Source organism: Mustela lutreola, chromosome 2 (assembly GCF_030435805.1).
Source record: "Mustela lutreola isolate mMusLut2 chromosome 2, mMusLut2.pri, whole genome shotgun sequence".
NCBI lineage: Eukaryota > Metazoa > Chordata > Mammalia > Carnivora > Mustelidae > Mustela > Mustela lutreola.
The window spans coordinates 67,074,566-67,091,722 of record NC_081291.1 but is presented as its reverse complement, the minus strand read 5'-3'; the positions used below and the strand labels follow the sequence as shown (position 1 = coordinate 67,091,722).

Sequence of the window (17,157 nt, the reverse complement as noted above, 5' to 3'; positions counted from 1 at the left end):
TTCGTGAACAGTGAGCTTGAAAAATTTTTAAACAATGACATGTCATGAAGACAAGTTACCGTAACCGAGTGCGTGGTCTTTGGTCATGTGCTAAAAACCCCAGGATCAAATTAGGACCACAGTTTTCTCTTTCAACAGCTCCAGGACCAAGCATCCGACGGAAGCTGCGTAGAACAGTCCTGCGTTCTTACTCACCACTGTGCTCCTATCCGGTGACTCAATTTCCCTATTATCTGTTTCAGAAGCTGTCTGGCCGGAAGATAAGTCCGGTTCTGCGGATGTTTGGACAGTCCATATCAGGAGGCATTGATATGGATGGAAATGGCTATCCTGGTAAGCTGTTTTTCTTTAAGGGCATAAGAGATAAAAGAAGATAAGTGCATGAGGTAGAGTCATTTCCAGTAGGGTTAAGCTGTGGTGACAGCTCTGTGGGATGAGGAAAATTCCCATAATAGGAGGGGATACTTTGCCTGGTATTTGATTTTAAAGTGTTGAAGTTTACTTTGGGATTTTAGAAAGATCTATTCTGAAGAGTTTCAGCACCCAAAGGACAGATTGATATCAAAAGAAACAACAAAAAAAGAAAAGAAAAAGAACAGGATTTCTGTGGCATCAGCTCTTTCTAATGAAGAGAGAAAAAGCACTGTCCACATTAAAAATGATAGTGAAACCTCATGTTCTCCTTAATATTTAAGCATAGTTAGAGACCTCTTACCCTTGAGAGGAGAAAAAAAGGAGCTGGGCAGCACCTTCCCCACCTCCTAACCCCTGCAAGAAAATTGAAATATTTGGAGCAAAGAAGAAAACCCTCCCTGATGGACAAAACAGACCCTCACTGTTCTGGCTGCCTTGTCTTCAAGGTGAATTAATGCCTCGTGATGGTTGAGGCTAATTGAAGAAAAATGTACCATTTCCCACCTCAGTCCCAAGTGTTGTTTGGTTTAGGGAAAATGCCCTGGGCAGGGGGGTAGTGGTTCTTTTGGGGTTTGAAGGGGATGGAGTGGGGTGAGGTGAGGAAAGAGAGATGAGAATTTGAAAAACTCTGAAATGTTCCTGGAATTCAGGAAGCATTTTCCTGGAACTCTAGGTCATCTTGCTGTCTTTGAGGAAGTACTTTTTCCACTTAAAATGCCCGGGAAGGACTTGTGAGATCCAGTGCTGGGCATACGAGGGCAGCACATTTGGTAGTTTCTTATGGGCAACAGTTTTGATCATTTTTTGTGACCTTACAGAGCCAGGAGGAGGGGATAGGAAAGGGTTGTTGCTGAAGTTTTTGTTTCTGTGGGCCTCATGGGCTTAAGTCAGAGAAGGCCATTCTTCTTGTTTTGGGTAATTTGTGGCTGTCCTGGAATAATACCTGATGTATACGCAAAATGCTCCCACGTGCACAGTGGCTCCCATAGTGTGGCCGGTGGGTAGAGATGGAGTGTTCCCCATGTGAAAGACATGGGTACTGAGCCGCAGAGAACTTAGGGGCCAGGCCAGAGGTCACATCGCAGTGGGCAGAGACACACGTTCTCTATGAGCAGGTGGGTTCACGCTTTATGATGTATGGGAGTTTCTTACATTTTTTTCTTTTAAGATTTTTAAAAATTTTTATTTATTTGAGAGAGAATGAGCACATGAATGTGGGGAGGGGCAGAGGGAGAAGCAGGCTCCCTGCTGAGAGGGAAGCCTAGTGCAGAACTCGAGCTCAGGCCCCTGGGATGGTGACCTGAGCTGAAGTCAGACACTTAATGACTGAGCCACCCAGGCACCCCTGAACTTCTTATATTTTTCATAAAAAAAAAAAAAAAAGACAGATTCCTCAGGTTCTTTTGTTTTCAAACATCTAGTTAACTCAAAAAGGCTTAGAAAACAGCAAAATTAACAAGCATACCCAAATGCAGAAATTTTAGCAGTCCTACAATTCATGGATTTGCTGTTTCTTTTTCCTTAATGAGGACATATATAGACATAGGAATTCAGTCTGTCTTGGATTCAGATGCTTGCTTCTTTAAGGTGGTAATGGGAACCCCAAGACTAAGGAGTTTATACTTGAAGGGAAGAAAGGCAGAGAGCTACTAGATGAGTATATACTTTATAAATTCAGGTTACTTAAAAATAAACATTACTGGGGCACCTGAGAGGCTCAGTCATTAAGCATCTGCCTTAGGCTCAGGTCATGATCCCAGGGTCCTGGAATTGAGCCCCACATTGGGCTCCCTGCTCAGAGGGGAGTCTGCCTCTCCCTCTCCCTTTGCCTGCTGCTCCCCCTGCTTGTGCTCTCTCTCTCCTCAGAAATAAATAAATAAGATCTTAAAAAAAGGAGAAAAAAATTACCATCTAGCTCTTGGGTCTTGGTTTGTAGTATACTCAGTATTTCCTGAATTTTCTGATTTAAATATGTGATTTAACCTATGTATTTAAATATTTTTAAAATATTACATTTAACAACTAATACTTAGTAGATGTCTTTTAATTTAAGTATTATGAAATACCATCAGCTTTTGAAGAAGACCCTTAGGATAATTATGCCCACAGTACAGACAAGGACACTGAGAGATTCTGAGGTTACGGGAGTGAGGGGTGGAGCAGAGATGATTCACATGTTCTACAGAACCTTGAGCTTCTTTCCAGCTCATTTAGTTCTAAGTATCTGGCTCTCTAATTCACTCGTGTCCAAAAGATACATAATGTGACCCACATACATAATTTAATGTATTCTAGGAACTACATAAAAAAGATAAAAAGAAATAGGTGAAATTAATTTTAATAATAAATATAAAAGTTTTTGGGCTAGTTCATGGTTCTCATAGCAGCCACATTTCAAGGTCTCAGCAAGCCACGTGGTGATTGGCTGCCCCAAGGGGCAATGTGGCTCTCCCTCTTCCAAGATCACCATGTGGCCCACAGGAAGGCTGTTGCCCCCGCCCCCCCCCCCCAAGAGCTCAGTGCTGGGCCTCGTGGCTGGGGACCTTTCCAGGGGTGGGTAGGATGGGAGGGGCTTCAGCATGTCTCTGAATGCTACAAACTTCTGATTTTCAGATGTAACTGTTGGAGCCTTCATGTCAGACAGCGTGGTTCTCCTAAGGTGAGATGCTTCCCTCTTGCTTCTTGGGTTGCATTCTTCACGATGAGGGCTGGGCTTTGGTGAGGTGGGTGGTTGGGGAAGTTCTTCACCGTCAGTCAGCAGTTCCCTCTGTGCTGTTCCTGGAGGTGCTCGGAAAGTAAAAATGCAGCTGTCTGGTCCTCCTTGTCCCCAGAGTTTCCAGCTGGCGGGCCTCGAGTGGCTTGTAGCTCTGGGACAGTAGCCTCCCTACGGCTTGGGGTGGCTTCAGCCCCAGCGGTTTTGCCTTTTGCCTTGAACAGCTGCTTCATGAATGTGTGTACATGATGTCCTCATTTCCTGTGGGCACCAGGACACTCAGGGGCTCCCAAGCACTGCCTTGTCCCAGCTCTTCATCCCCACCTTGTCAATCCCCAGATCCCCAGGGGCGGGGAGCCTCCTGCCCTTTGAGCAGGACTTCCTTGCCTATGGAGGCAGAGGTGTGGGATGGGAGCCCATGCACCATGACTCTCTCCCACAAAGGCTGGAGGCTGCCATCCTGCCTTGAACCATCTCCAAGTATTTCTTCCATATGAGTCAGAGGAGGCCAAATTACCCTTTGGAGTGGGAGCCAGCTCTTAGGTTTTGTTAATAACCTGATGGCAGAACCTTCTAAAATAGGCCAGTAGGATCTTAGAGCTGGAAGGGGTCCCAGAAGCCATGGAGCTGCACACCCCCAGATTCTTCTCATTCAGCAGTGCCTTCCTCCAAGTCTCTGGCTGCAAGGCACCTGGCCCTTAAGGTGCCCCTAGGGGTGAGAACTTAGAAGCTTTGGAGGGAACCAATTAACCCTAGCTAACTCGGGATGTTAACCTGTTAAGGAGGCAGAATCACCTTAGGTTGGGAGGGTGTGGTCCAGGGCCAGGTGGCCTTGGTTCGAACCCCCACTCTGCCATTGGGAGGCGGGTTTCTCCAGGTGACCCGCCTTTCAGAAATCCCCCCCTCTTTAAACAGGAGAATGGTGGTACTTCCTTCACTGGGTCCACAGAACTCTGTGAATTAGTACTACATGCAAAATGCATAGAACAGGTAGGGGGTCAATGAATGTTAGCAGTGCTTAGGTAACTTATGCAAAATATGCCTCCCTAAAATTCTGCTTCTTGATTCTATATTTTGCATGTAGCAGCCCTTCAGTATTTGATAGTGGCTTGTGTGTCCCTGAGGTGGTGACGTCGCCATATGACTGGATCTCTACTTTCTTTATCCCCCAGCCCTCACCCCTGTCCTGTGGGTTGGCCATCCCCTTTCAGGTAAAACAGCTTACGTAGCCTCCATTGACTGAGGTGACACTTCAGAAGCTGAGCTTACCCACCGCCTTCTCTCCTCTTCGCTGTCCCGAGCAGCTTGCTTTGGCTTGTCACGATTCCTCTAGAATAAAACACGTTCCCCAGCTCTCACAGTTGAGAAAAGGCACTCCTAAAACCGGGAGTATCTGGCTTAAGGTATATCCTGTAGATTCTCCTTTTTTTTTTTTTTTTTTTTAAAGATTATATTTATTTATTTGACTGTGTGTCAGATCCCGGGTGCATCTCATGGAGCAACTGTGCAAGCAACCCACACAGCCAGTGTTTGCTGAGTGCCTGCCACATGCCAGGCACTGCTTGGGCTCCCACATGCTCAGCGTTCTCTGGTTGTTCTGTTTTTTTCTTTCCCTTTGGAGGTGTAAATTGCATATAGCGGAGCCTGCTGATTGAAGGATCGCACGTGTACAGTTGTAAGCAGGTGCCTGTGTGTGTAACTGCCACCCATTAAGATAAAGAACATTTCCATCACCCCAGGAAATTTCCTTCTGCCTCTTCCCAGTTACGCCCCCTTCCGAAGGGCAACCGTTGGTCTGATTTTCATTGCCGTGGATCAGCCCTGCCTGTTCTAGAATTTCACATAGATGGGATTATGGAGTCCACACTCTCTTGGCTCTGGCCTCTTTCACTTGGTGCAACGTGTTTGAGATGCCTCTGAGTCATTCTGTGGTGCTCTTCTTCCCTTACTGAGCAGTAGTCCGCTGACTGAATACACTATAGCTCGTTTGTCTGTTCTCTTGTTGGTAGAACATAATGTTTTTAGGAGAGGCAGGGTCAAAAAAAGGGTGGAGAGAGAGATGCTTAAGAGAGAATCAACCCTGAGATCATGACCTGAGCCAAAATCAAAGGTTGTATGTTACCCGACTGAGCCACCCAGGTGTCCTGATAGATCACATTTTAATTCTTAGTTTTCTTAACAACTCTATGACATAGATATTATTACTATTATTCCCATTTTATGGATGAGGAAAGCAAGTGATTTTGAAGTTTTATTAATTTTAAAAAGGAGATCATTGTTGATTGTGGTCAGTGCCATGAGGATGATGAGGCAGGGTCATGTGGTCAAGGGCCCTGGTTCGCATCAAACCCAGCAGGGAGGGCCACGTAGTCATGTTAGGAGGTGACAGTGGTGTCCTTGGCTCTGGCAGGTCAAGAGAAGTGAGGTGCAGAGGTCAGATCGCTGGGTGGGAGAGAGAAGGAAAAGCAAGAAAACAGATGGTGAAGTTTGACTCCTTTCCAGAAGCTTGGCTACAAAGGAGCAAATGGGATTGCCATGTGGCTCAGAGGTTAGGCCAAGAGTCTTTGAAACCTCTTCTGCTCTCCTTGGCCCTTTCCTCTCCTGCACTACTCAGAGGTGGTCCCCTTTAGCTTCACCCTCATCCATACAAGACTTGCCCTGACCCCACTCTCCCCTTGGGGCCTGAAGAGACAGAGGGAGAGGGGGGCGAGACTGAATGGGGGTTGAGGGAGGAGAGGAAGGTGAGATGCGGTGTATAGGCCGTGGCGGACAGGGACCTCGTCTTTGAGCCAGGCCCCAACACTGGAACAGGTCCAGGGCAAAGTTCAGCGTGGGACATGGGCGAGGGTGACCACCTCAGGTCTCTTCCTGGAGCAGGGAAGGCAAACTGGGACCCCTTAGAGAGGGGGCCAGGGAGGAACAGGCAGAGGGACTGCTGAGTGTGTCTGAGGGGCCAGGAAGGCATCTGTTGATAAGGTGCTAGATGTGGCTGAACGACTGTGGACATGAAGGTCTGGAGACGTCAGTGGGCTAAGCGAGGTGGGCATCCCAGGCATGGCTTAGCTGACCAGCAAGTTAGGTGGACTTGAGTCCCCTCAGAGTTTGGCCGAGACCAGAAAAAATCAATCATGCACAGGCTCATATAACATACCATGCCCATTCTTTTTTCTTTCTTTCTTTTTTTAAAAAATATTTTATGTATTTATTTGACACACAGATCACTAGTAGGCAGAGAGGCAGGCGGAAAGAGAGGCAGGGGAAGCAGGCTTCCCGCTGAGCAGAGAGCCCAATGCAGGACTCTATCCCAGGACCCTGAGATCATGATCTGAGCTGAAGGCAGAGGCTTAACCCACTGAGCCACCCAGGGGTTCCACACCATGCCCATTCTTACATGTCCTCAGGGAGAGTCCAGATGTGTACGGGCCTGGAATCCTTCAGGCTACCGCAAAGGGCACACCTTACTGTGAGTGGTATTAAGGACATAGACGTTAATTGGCTGCCTGGAGGGGATGGCTCCACGGCTGGTTTAGTAGCCTCCATCTTCATGGGGTGTCAGCGCTCAATCTGTCCGACTGTGGCTGTCCCACATGCAGCACTGCCTCCCACAGAAGGCTGGGGTGATGGGAGCAATACTCCATCAGACGGCATCCGGGGAGGTAAATGCAAGGGAAATACAGATCTACCTTGACCTAGGAAGGAGTTACTGTTATGATAAACCCATTGTAAGTTGAAAATATCCTTACATGGAAACATATTTACTACCCCTAACCTCCCGAACACCATGGCTTAGCCTGGCCTGCCTCAGCTGCGCTCAGAACACTCACCTCAGAACACTTACACCCGCCTTCGGTCGGGCACGGTCCTCCGACAGTAAGTTGGTTTGGTAATCAGGTGTTGACTCTCTCACGTAAATGACTGAAAGCTGCGCCTAAAGTCACAAACAGAGCCTCCACACGGCTACAGAAAGGGTGTCAGCATAGGGGCTGTTCAGCCTCGTGATTGGTGGCGGAGCCCAGGAGCTGTGGCTCCAGGGCCAGCGTCGCCACACAGTCATCCCACATAGCACCGGCAAGGGGATCCTTGGGGATCCAGATTCACGGTTCAAAGTTCAGTTTCTCCCAAGTGCACGTCAGCCCATCATAAGGTTGGAAAGTTGTTACATTGAATCGTCGTAAGCCAGGGACGGTCTGTATCAGGATTTGAACTATCGGAGTCATCAGAAAGAGGTAGTCTATTTTAAGTTAGAATTAAGTCTTGAAGGCCTTTGTGGTGCTGTCCTTCAGCGCCCCTCTGCTTCTCTCACGGGGACGGGCCCCTCTGCAGGCATGACCGCAGGCTGGCCCCACTCTGCCCTTGCTGATTTTGTGCTCTCCCCTTAGCTGCAGAGGGCAGGGCCTGTGTGAGGGCGATGGGCGCCCAGTGCTGTGCCACTTCAGTTCAGAGGGAGTGATGAGAGAGTTCAGGAAAGACTTCTGGGCTTTCCCTGGTCCAAGAACAATTCTTGGAAGTGAAACAGGATCGAGGGCCTTATCTGACAGGTGCTGGTGAGACGTGTGCTTCTGAAGGTCTTTGTCCTCACCTCAGAGGATCCCGTGCTGACGGCCTCCATCGACATCATTTTCCCGGCCTGCTCCCCCGGCCTTCCTCTGCAGGGCTCTGCCGGGAGTGGGGACTGGGTGGCCCCTGGGATGGCAGGCGGTGGTGAGGCCTTCCTTCCGTGTGGTGACCAGGGAGCATGTGCCCTGGGCAGGGTGGAGATCTCACAGGGTCGAGACCAGCACTCCCTGGTGCCTCTGTCTGTTTTGTGAAAGTTGGGGCGCTCCTGTGGTTTTCAGTCCCTGGGCCTGTTGTGAGGTTGGCACCCGTTTCACACCTCAGGTTTTTGAACACCAGTCCTGAGGCTATCAGGATGAATTTGGGGGGTCCTAGACCTTCAGGGGCCTGTAGACTGGTGGAGCAGCCTTGGAAACAGACAGTGATCTTAATGAGTAAGTGAGGGGAGGTTTGAAGATGGTGCAGGGGTCCTGGCGAAGGCCTCCCGGGAGAGGGACATGAGCTGGCCATGGAAGGACCTGGGGCTTTCTAGATTGTCTGTTGGTATCTGCTCAGTCCTCTTGACAAGGAACAGAGCATTTGTTTTCTGTGTTATTGAGAGCGTCTTACAAGGATGAACCCAGAAGAAAATTGGAAGGCCGGGACCTTGGATTTCTTTCAGGCACTGCTATTGTCTGACGTCTGTTGGCCTTACAGCTGGCTTTGCTCTGGGAGATCCACCATTCCCTTGCCCTAGTTCCAATTCTCTCAGCCTTAAACCCATGTCCATGGCAGTGGTGGCAGCAGTGAAAACCCTTCACCCTCTTGGGCCACATGTGTCCTTCCTTCCCTCTTTCCCTGAGGTTTTCCTTAATACCTTCTTTGAGAGTTGTGTTCCTTTTTCCCATCTGTCTTGTCGCTGTGGGCTCTTGGCAGGGTCACTGTACACAAGGAAGGTCATTGTTCTCAAGCCGCTAATGCCCCTTAATCTTGTTATATCACCCCAGTGGCAGGAAGGCTGGGGCTCTCTGGAGGTAAAAGGGTCTCATTGTGAGGTCTGGAGGGGAGAAGGCTAAGCCGCAGCTTAGGGGAACTGTCCCTGAGCAGGTGTCTGCAATGACAGCAGGATGGCCTGAATCAGCTTGGTCGGCCAACCCTGGAGTTCCCCAGAAGGTGCAGGAGGGATGCGTGTATCGATCCAGTATGGGGTGGGTGGGGATGCTGGCCGTCCGAGTTGGTGTTAAGGATGCCAGTGTTTACAGGGTTTTACTTGCTCTTGGGATCAGGTGGGTTGATTTCTTAAGCTCTGAAATGCTTCGCTGTTACCAGCTGGGACTCTCTGGATCAAGTTCTTTTAGAGAAATGCTTAATGAATTGAGGGAGTCAAGGAAGGGCGAGGTTTGATGCACTGGATGGAACTGGAACTCTGCAGCTCATGCTTCCAGAGACAGTAAGGGCATGGCCATTCCCAGCGGTACAGCTGTTTCTCGAGTCCTGGCATCCGCTGTAGGAACTCCCCTTAAATATATTACTATCTTCCTAATAAAATGGAAATCGGAACTTAATTGGTGAAATTTTAAATAATCACCCAACATCTGGTGGTTCATTTATGGCTTCATCCAGATGTGTTTTATTAACAACTTACTTGCCTTTACTATTGGGAAGTTAACCATTAATTTATTAGGAAATAAGCCACTTCAAAAACCGGGAGAAAGTATTTACAGGGCCCATTGGCCCTTCTCTCACAGGTTACTTCATGGTTTCGTTAAGTGCTGGGCTGAACGCCGAGGATTTCTCTCTCTGGATTACTTCTTGTTCTGTTCTGAGAGCATGGCTAAGTCACCTCCCTCTCTCGATGCACAGGGCGAGACCCGTCATTACGGTGGACGTCTCCATCTTCCTCCCAGCCTCCATCAACATCACGGCGCCTCAGTGTCACGATGGGCTGCAGCCTGTGAACTGCCTGAACGTCACCGCCTGCTTCAGCTTCCACGGCAAGCACGTTCCAGGAGAGATTGGTAATGAGCCCCTGAGTCAGGGCTTGGGACGGCCATCTTAGCTGGAGAGGGCTTGTGTGACTGGGGTTGAGAGATTCTTCTGGAGCCTTTGATTTCCCTGTGCATCCTGGCCAGTTTTGCAGGCAGCAGATACGCAGTCCAGACCCTCTTTCTCTCTACAGTTCCTGCTCTTTTCTGCTTCCCATAGTTTCCCAATTTAACATAGCCTCCAGCTCTGGAACAAATAACATTTGACCCCAAGCATCCTTTCCCCAATGTGTGACTAGACTGAAACCTCACGGGGCCACAGGTGTCACAGGCCAGTGGGACTTGTGGAAAGGTAGTGACTGGAGCCTCGCCCTTACAGAACATTCCATTTGGTTAGAAAAAAAGAAGTGGTGGGTCTTTGGAGGCTCTCCCTTAGCCTTGGGCACCAGCCAGATGTCAGGGCCGTAAGCCCTTGACTGTGGAATCTGAGACCAGGGATGGATGGTAGGATCAGGATGTTGAATTTTATGAAGCCCTAGACTTGCAAAAGAGGAGGAGCTGCATTGTCAGCTTCGGATGACAGAAAAGAGACAGCAGGCCCTGCTATTTCTCTGGTGGAGAAGGCCAGCTTGCTAACCCAACTCCAGAGGTCCAGTCCCTGGAACAGATAGGATCAGGGCGGAGTAGAACTTAAGAGCACGTGGTCATCTGAAGGAAATGAATCTAGAACACTCATGCAGATTAATAAATGCTTTGCTCTTACTTGGAAGGCTGATTTAATAATAGAAAATAGAATTCTAGGAAAATTTTTAAAAACACACAAAAAACAATAAGGACCTGGACTTTCTGCATTTCTTAGACATTTGTAGAGTCAAGTGTCTCACTTCCCTAATCACAGTGTGGTCCCTAGACCCAGCAGTACCAGCATCCTCTGGGTGCTTGTTAGAAATGCAGAATCTCTGGCCTCGCTCTAGGTCTGAGAAGCAGGATCTGTGTGTGCATTTATGTTCAAGAAGCACTGATCTGGAGCGTGTGTGTGTGTGTTTGTGCACACTCGTGTGCGCTCATGGGCGCGAACATGCACACGTATCCTGGTCTGTTTCTCAGCCGCACCTTGAAAGCTGTATGTTATTTAATAGTGTGCTAATCCTTCTAGGCTAATAGCCTCCTTGATACTTTATCTTGATCTTCAGATGGTTTGAATAAGTTCAACAATCAAACCTTGAACTTGTTCATAGAGATTTCTTTAAAAAAAAAAAAAAAACTTAGAAATTTCAAAACTGAATGTAAACATTCCATGCACTCAGGACTTGGTGACAAAGAATTAACAAACGTTTTATGTGGAACCCAGTCAGAAAAAGACCAGACTCAGTGAGAAACGTACTTGCTCAGGGTCACATAGCTGTTGGTGAAGCCAGGAGTTGAATCCTGGTTTGAGCATACTTAGTTTTGCTTTCCAAAAACTCTTTCTCATCTCCTCCCTAATCAGTCTCTAGGGAAACATTTTTTTCTATTGGTCCTAGGGCTGCTGTGTCCTCTGCCCAATTAGAAGGTGTGTCTTCTATCAAATTCCAGCTCATGATGTAGCTGGATTCCATTAAGAAACATTATGAAAGAACTGAATTGAAGGTTTATGTTGGTGTGTATAAAAATAAGCAGAACTATCCTAGAACTCTAAAATAAGAAAGTGATTAATAGTTCATGTGTGTGTTCATTTGACAAATGTTTATTGTGTGCCTGCATGTGCCAAGCATATCCTCATGGAGCCTCCAGTGGGGGTTACAGAGTTTCTATTATTTTGATCCTGAAGCAGTGTACACCATTCCAGGCTCTTTAATGACATCACTGTGGTGGTAATGAAGGTATTTTGGCACAGCAGGAACAGATGAGAAGAAACCCAAGATGCCAGTTTTTGAGCAGGAAGGATGTCAGACCATAAGATGGGGGTAGAGTGGACTCTGATTAGAAGGTTTGTGGGCTGAGCCAGGAGGAGATGTGGGTGTCTTCTCATGCTACTGCCCACCAGTGGGCCTTCTGGGCCCCAGTGACTGGGGCCCCTTTCATTGACCTCTAGGCAGAATGATAATGGAGTCTAGGCTCAACCATGACCCCTGAAGAGTCGGAGAATATCAGGAGAAACAGGCTGGTGGATAGCGCATGGTCCTGCCCGTAGTGCGCAGCGTGGAGGAAGTGGGCTGAAACCCATGTGCAAGTCTTGGACTCTGAGTAGCAGCACGCTCTCCCACTGAAATCAGACATCCCTTTACAATCTAAGCAGTATTTTTCCACATTTACTTTACACATGGTAACAGGAATTTTGGTATCAATGGGGCGATGCAGAATATTCTCCATCCGTTTTTCTTTGTTGTCCCCAGGCATTCAGGGCAAGGTGCTGGATCTCCATCTTTGTAGAAATCTGGTAAAACATGAACTAGCTGTGGAATGTGGAGAGACTTGAGGAGGGAAAGCGGGCAGCCCTTAAGGAAATGTGAGAGAAATCAAGGAAGTGACAGGTAGCTTGCGGGGGTCCAACAGTGGTGGGGGATCCCTGGGGTCCAGCACAGAAGGCAGGGCCTGGGCTCTGTGTCGTCAGGAGGATCAGGTGCCTGGTCTCCAGGTGGTGGAAGGTGGGGGCACCGCCATCCTCCGCTGTTGTCCAAGCTCAGCGTCACTGTGCAGGCCTCTGTGGGAACTCAAGGCCAGGGCGTGATGAGCTTTCCTTTGTCCCCTTGCTGGCAGCTGCAGGGAGCCTGGGTCCTGGTGGGTTTGGCCATGGAATGTCTAACAAATGAATGCCCGCCTTGGGCCGACCTTCTAGGCCCCCTCTCAGCATTTGCATGTCCACGACTGGGTTGCATCCATAGAGTGGCTGCATTGGTGCAGTGTGGCTGGCGCAGTGTGTACTGGGTTCTTCCGAAGAGTTGTCGGAAGCCTTTTCTATCTGATAGCATCTTGAGCCGCGGGACCCTCCAGGGACGGCTTGGGGAGCCATAGATGCTACATGTCACTTATAAGCTGACCTCTTTGGTTCCTCCTCTTTGGTAGGACCTGCTGGGGAAGGACCTCTATTCTCCTCTTCATCTTCTGCTTTAGCAGTGGGAAACCACAGCTCCCACGTGGTCTCCAGGGTGTTCGGGGCTGGCTGATGGCCTCTGGCAGGACCATGGAAACTCCAGAGACTCTGTAGGGGGTGACTCTGCCTTGGCCCCTGGAATGGCAGCATCCAGTTAGGAAAACAGAAACCAGTTGTTTTGACAGAATTTAATATCAGGAATTGGGAAAGCAGGTCTTGGATTTAACTGGTAGTCACTGCCAGAAACAGCCCCCACTTCTGGGTTGGCGTCGGTGGGGGAGAGAGGTCTCAAAGTGTGGTGCCCTGTCCAGCTGCAGCAGCGGCACGTGGGAATGTTAGAAATGAACATTCTCACTGGGGCACTGGGGCCCAGTCACCTGCCCTTCAGCACACCTCTGAGGGGGCTGGGACTTGAGGACCCCTGGTCAAGCAGACAAACAGAAGAGGTCACACCTGCGGTGATCAGAACCTAGAAGCTTGGAGTAGGCACTCTGCTAGCCTGAGACCTCAACCTTGGGGGAGGGGGTAGCAGCTAGTGCAGTGGGGGGAAAGCTGACACTGGTATTAACTACAGTTGAAACTAGCTGCCGGGAAAGACTGTCGCCAGCTGAAGCTGATAGGAATAGGGAGCAGGCAGGAGGATGCAGCCCTTCTCCCTCCACCAGCCTCCCTCAAGCTGACCATCTGGGTTGAGCCTCCCACAGACCCGCTAGCAGAGGCATACAGAGATGCCCAGACCCAGCCTCACAGAGCAGGGTGGGTCGGGAGCTGAGAGACAACAACTTCGGGAACTAGCCCAGCCAGCAGCCAGTCACAGAAGCACCTGTTGGGTCATTAACTACAAATAGTTAAGTTCTTTTTTTTTTTAATATTTTATTTATTTATTTGACAGAGAGACAGCGAGAGAGGGAACACAAGCAGGGGGAGTGGGAAAGGGAGAAGCAGGCTTCCCACAGAGCAGGGAGCCCGATGCGGGGCTTGATCCGAGGACCCTGGGATCATGACATGAGCTGAAGGCAGACACTTAACAACTGAGCCGCCCAGGCACCCCACAAATAGTTAAGTTCTTTAGAGTGCCAGAGTACACGCTCCCCTCCCTGGGCCAGAGCAGAAGCCAGTGAGACAGAGCCCTGACCCTCCAGGGGCTTGCATTCTGCAGGGAGGGAGGCCAGTGCAAACAGCTGACGCTCCCTCACCCAACCCCCACTTCTGGATGTGTCCAGGCTTTTTTGTTTGGTAGGCCCTCCTTTCCCTACTGGGGTGCAGGCACGTGTCCAGCTGTAGCGGTTCGAAGAACAAATTTATAACCCATCTCACCAAGCAGTTTAAAACAAGAGTTCTGCCCATCCCAAGTGTTATTAATCTCTTCATTCTTGGCCTGGGAGGCAGCGTGTCACTCCTTGGAGCATCCTGGCTGCCGTAAGGGTGGGGAGTGCTGTGCCAAAGAGTTCTGCCCCTTCGCCCCGGGGCTGAGCCTCTACCTGCTTCCTGGCCAGGCTAAAGCTGAAATGTGCTGGGCAGGCTCTGGGGGCTAGGGATGGAGCTGGCAATTCTGAACTCTCACTTAGAGGCTAAATGAAAACCAGGGAGGGATGAGCCCTAAATTGTTGTGTTTTGTGCTCTGATCTGGCACCCTGAGCATGAGCAAGTAGAGGTGCCTCCCTGCCTCCGGACAAGCAGTGGAGCCCAGGTCCTAAGCATGGCACCTGGTCATCCAAGCCAGCAGCAGAAGTAGGGTCGAAACCAGGCGACTTGTCTCCAGACCCTTCCTCTGGCTTTAGGTGGCGGGGGGCAGGAGGGTGTGTTTCTACTCCAGAGAGCACACATAACATTCTCCAAGCTCCTTCTGGTGTTTTGGGAAGCATGGAGATAGGATAATGAGGCAAATCCATGTCACATGAGGCATGGGGTAACCTCATCTAATAATTACCACCTCGCTCCTTTATGGGGTGGGGAGCAAGCTTAGGAGAGCTAGTAAAGGGGGAAATATCCTCCCTCTCCCTTCTCTTGGGAGATTCCAAGGGAAGCTCATTAAGTCTGGAAGGAGGATTTATTAGTTAGAATTTCACAGCTGAAGTCATGTTGCGATGGAGAATGGGAATGGATAAAAAACTTGCTAGGACCGACCAGAGCTGAGTTGATGCAAGACAGCTGGCTCCCTCCTGGCCCAGGCCAGTATGGGGGGCCCTTGGGAACCAGCTGGGGGCAGGGAGAGGAGGAGGCTGCAACATGACTTGGGGCTGGTCAGCTTTTCCATCAACATGACATCATTCGACATGGCATGGACACAAGCTGCCAGAAGGAAAACCTGAGGATGTGGACCGTGTGGTGGGAGCACGCGCTAATCAGAACCAGCACCCTTCCCGGGACAGGGACTGGCTGGCCTGGCTTGAATTAGGGGCAGCCACCCTCCCACCAGGCCAGGCTGCTGGAGCCTGCCAGCTGATTGGCTGCTTCTCTGGCATCTCTTCGCACTGGGGCTCCCTTTCAGACGCTCTTGGGTAGTTACTGTTTAAACCTGCCAGTTGAACTCAGGGCTCCAGAACGGTCTGCACCTCTTGCCTCTCTGAAGGCTGTGAGACGCCCCCTTACTCAGGCTGGGCTTCCCATGATGAGTCTCCTGGTGGCTTTCTTCTCAAAGAGAGAGTGTGATATGGAACTGACTTACTTTTAGTGATTTAAAATGTCGAAGTAAATTTTAAATCAGGGAGAAGCATTAGCCAGGCAGTTATGAAGATGAAAAGCTTCCAAAATGATTATACTTGGTGAATTGGATAATTTGGTCTGTCTGTGATTGTATATTTTAACATTTTAGGAAAATCTGATAGGCGGACTTATTGGCATGCTCACACTCTGCCTGGAGCAGAGCAGTGGTTGTGGTCCTCAGCTCAGTTTGTAGTAACTGAGTTGTTTCTGTCTTCTCTTCAGCTGTCTGAAAGATGTATCGGGTCAGAGATTCTACAGTGAGAGGGAATGTCACAGGACTAAAGTGGTGTTGGAAAATATCCACACAGTGCTTGGCACACACTGAAGGCTGAATCCATTCCCTTTTCCTGACCTGCCCCATCTTACTTCAGATTCTCCCAGAAGCAGAGCCTGAGTCAAGGATTTGGTGTACATGGTTGATTCAGGCTGTGGTCAACCCCAGGAAGCACCAGTAGGAAAGTGAGACAGGAAGGGAAGGAAGCTGTGTCCGTAAGGGTTCTGCAGAGAAACAGAACCAATCGGATGTGTATATATTGACATTGTAGTTTGGAAGCATCTGAAGGCAGAAATATTTCTTTTGGGGTGACTTTAGTCTTTTTCTCATAAGGCCTTTAAGTGATTAGATGAGGCTTACCCACATTATGGAGGGTGATCTGCTTTATTTGAAGTCTACTGATTTAAACAAAATCTCATTTAAAAATACCTTTGCAGGGGCACCTGGGTGGTGCAGTCGGTTAAGCCTTCCACTCTTGACTTTGGCTCAGGTCATGATCTCAGGGTGGTGAGATCGAGCGCCACATCGGGCCCTGTGCTCAGTATAGAGTCTCTATACTATATTCCCTCTCCTTCTGCCCCTCCCTGCACCTCCCTGCTGTTCTCTCTCTTGAATAAGTGAATAACTCTTCAGAAAAATAAAAATAAAAATACCTTTGCATTGATATCCAGATTTGGTGATAGGCTAGTCAAGTTGACACATAAACCATCACAGCAGTCCAACAGAAGGTGTGTTGTTGCTGAATCCTGCTGGGGAACACTGAGAGTCTGCGTGGAGCACCCTTCTGAGTTACTCCACCCACGGGATGAGGGAGCTGGGCTCCAGCGGTAGTGAGGTCTCAGGGACTCAGGTTCTCTGGCACTTCTGATCCACCATGCATGTGAGTAGAGCCACCAGAGAGCGCTCTCAGGAAAGGGGGTTCAGGTGCTGGCAGTGGCCAGTTGGACTGGGCAGCAGAGAAATAATACAAGCCAAGAGGATGTGCGTGGGGCACCGATCCTATGTGCTCTGTCTTCCTGTGATCATTTCTACCTTGGCTTTCTCTGAGCTCAGCTAGCTTTCTCTGAGCTCACTGGCAAGAGGGTTCACATCCTCCATTCTCCCCATGCCCACCCTTCCCAAGGGAGGGCAGCTCTTGCCTCTGGGAGGAAGGCCAGGGAGGGGGCCACTCAACAGCCACTGCCGCCATGTTGGTTTTGCCCAGCCGTAGGCTGGCTTGTCTTCCAAAAATGCCCATCCTGAGCTCTGGACTTACTAAACAGAACTTGGAAACACAGTCCATTTATACTTATCCTTTCTTACTGTTTGACTCTTGCTTGGGGAAATTGTGATGAGAAGAAAGTAAATGGGCCAGAGTTCAGTTCTGAATCACTGCATGTGTTGGGCTCTGCTGTCTGGGCATTTAAAAAATGTAAAACTTGCCCCAAGAATCAGCATGGTAGGAACAGCCCTGCACTGG

At 49.3% G+C, this 17,157-nt stretch overlaps 1 protein-coding gene across 2 annotated transcripts in view; it reads left to right on the top strand.

Annotated features, from left to right (window-relative positions):
- Window positions 1-17,157, top strand: part of ITGA9 (integrin subunit alpha 9) — a 326,629-nt gene that overhangs the window by 65,887 nt on the left and 243,585 nt on the right. For both annotated transcript variants that reach the window (XM_059162100.1, XM_059162101.1), the window contains exons 12-14: window positions 243-333; window positions 3,028-3,073; window positions 9,524-9,678. In XM_059162100.1, coding sequence (XP_059018083.1) covers window positions 243-333; window positions 3,028-3,073; window positions 9,524-9,678 — 292 coding nt within the window. The remainder of the gene's footprint in view (window positions 1-242; window positions 334-3,027; window positions 3,074-9,523; window positions 9,679-17,157) is intronic.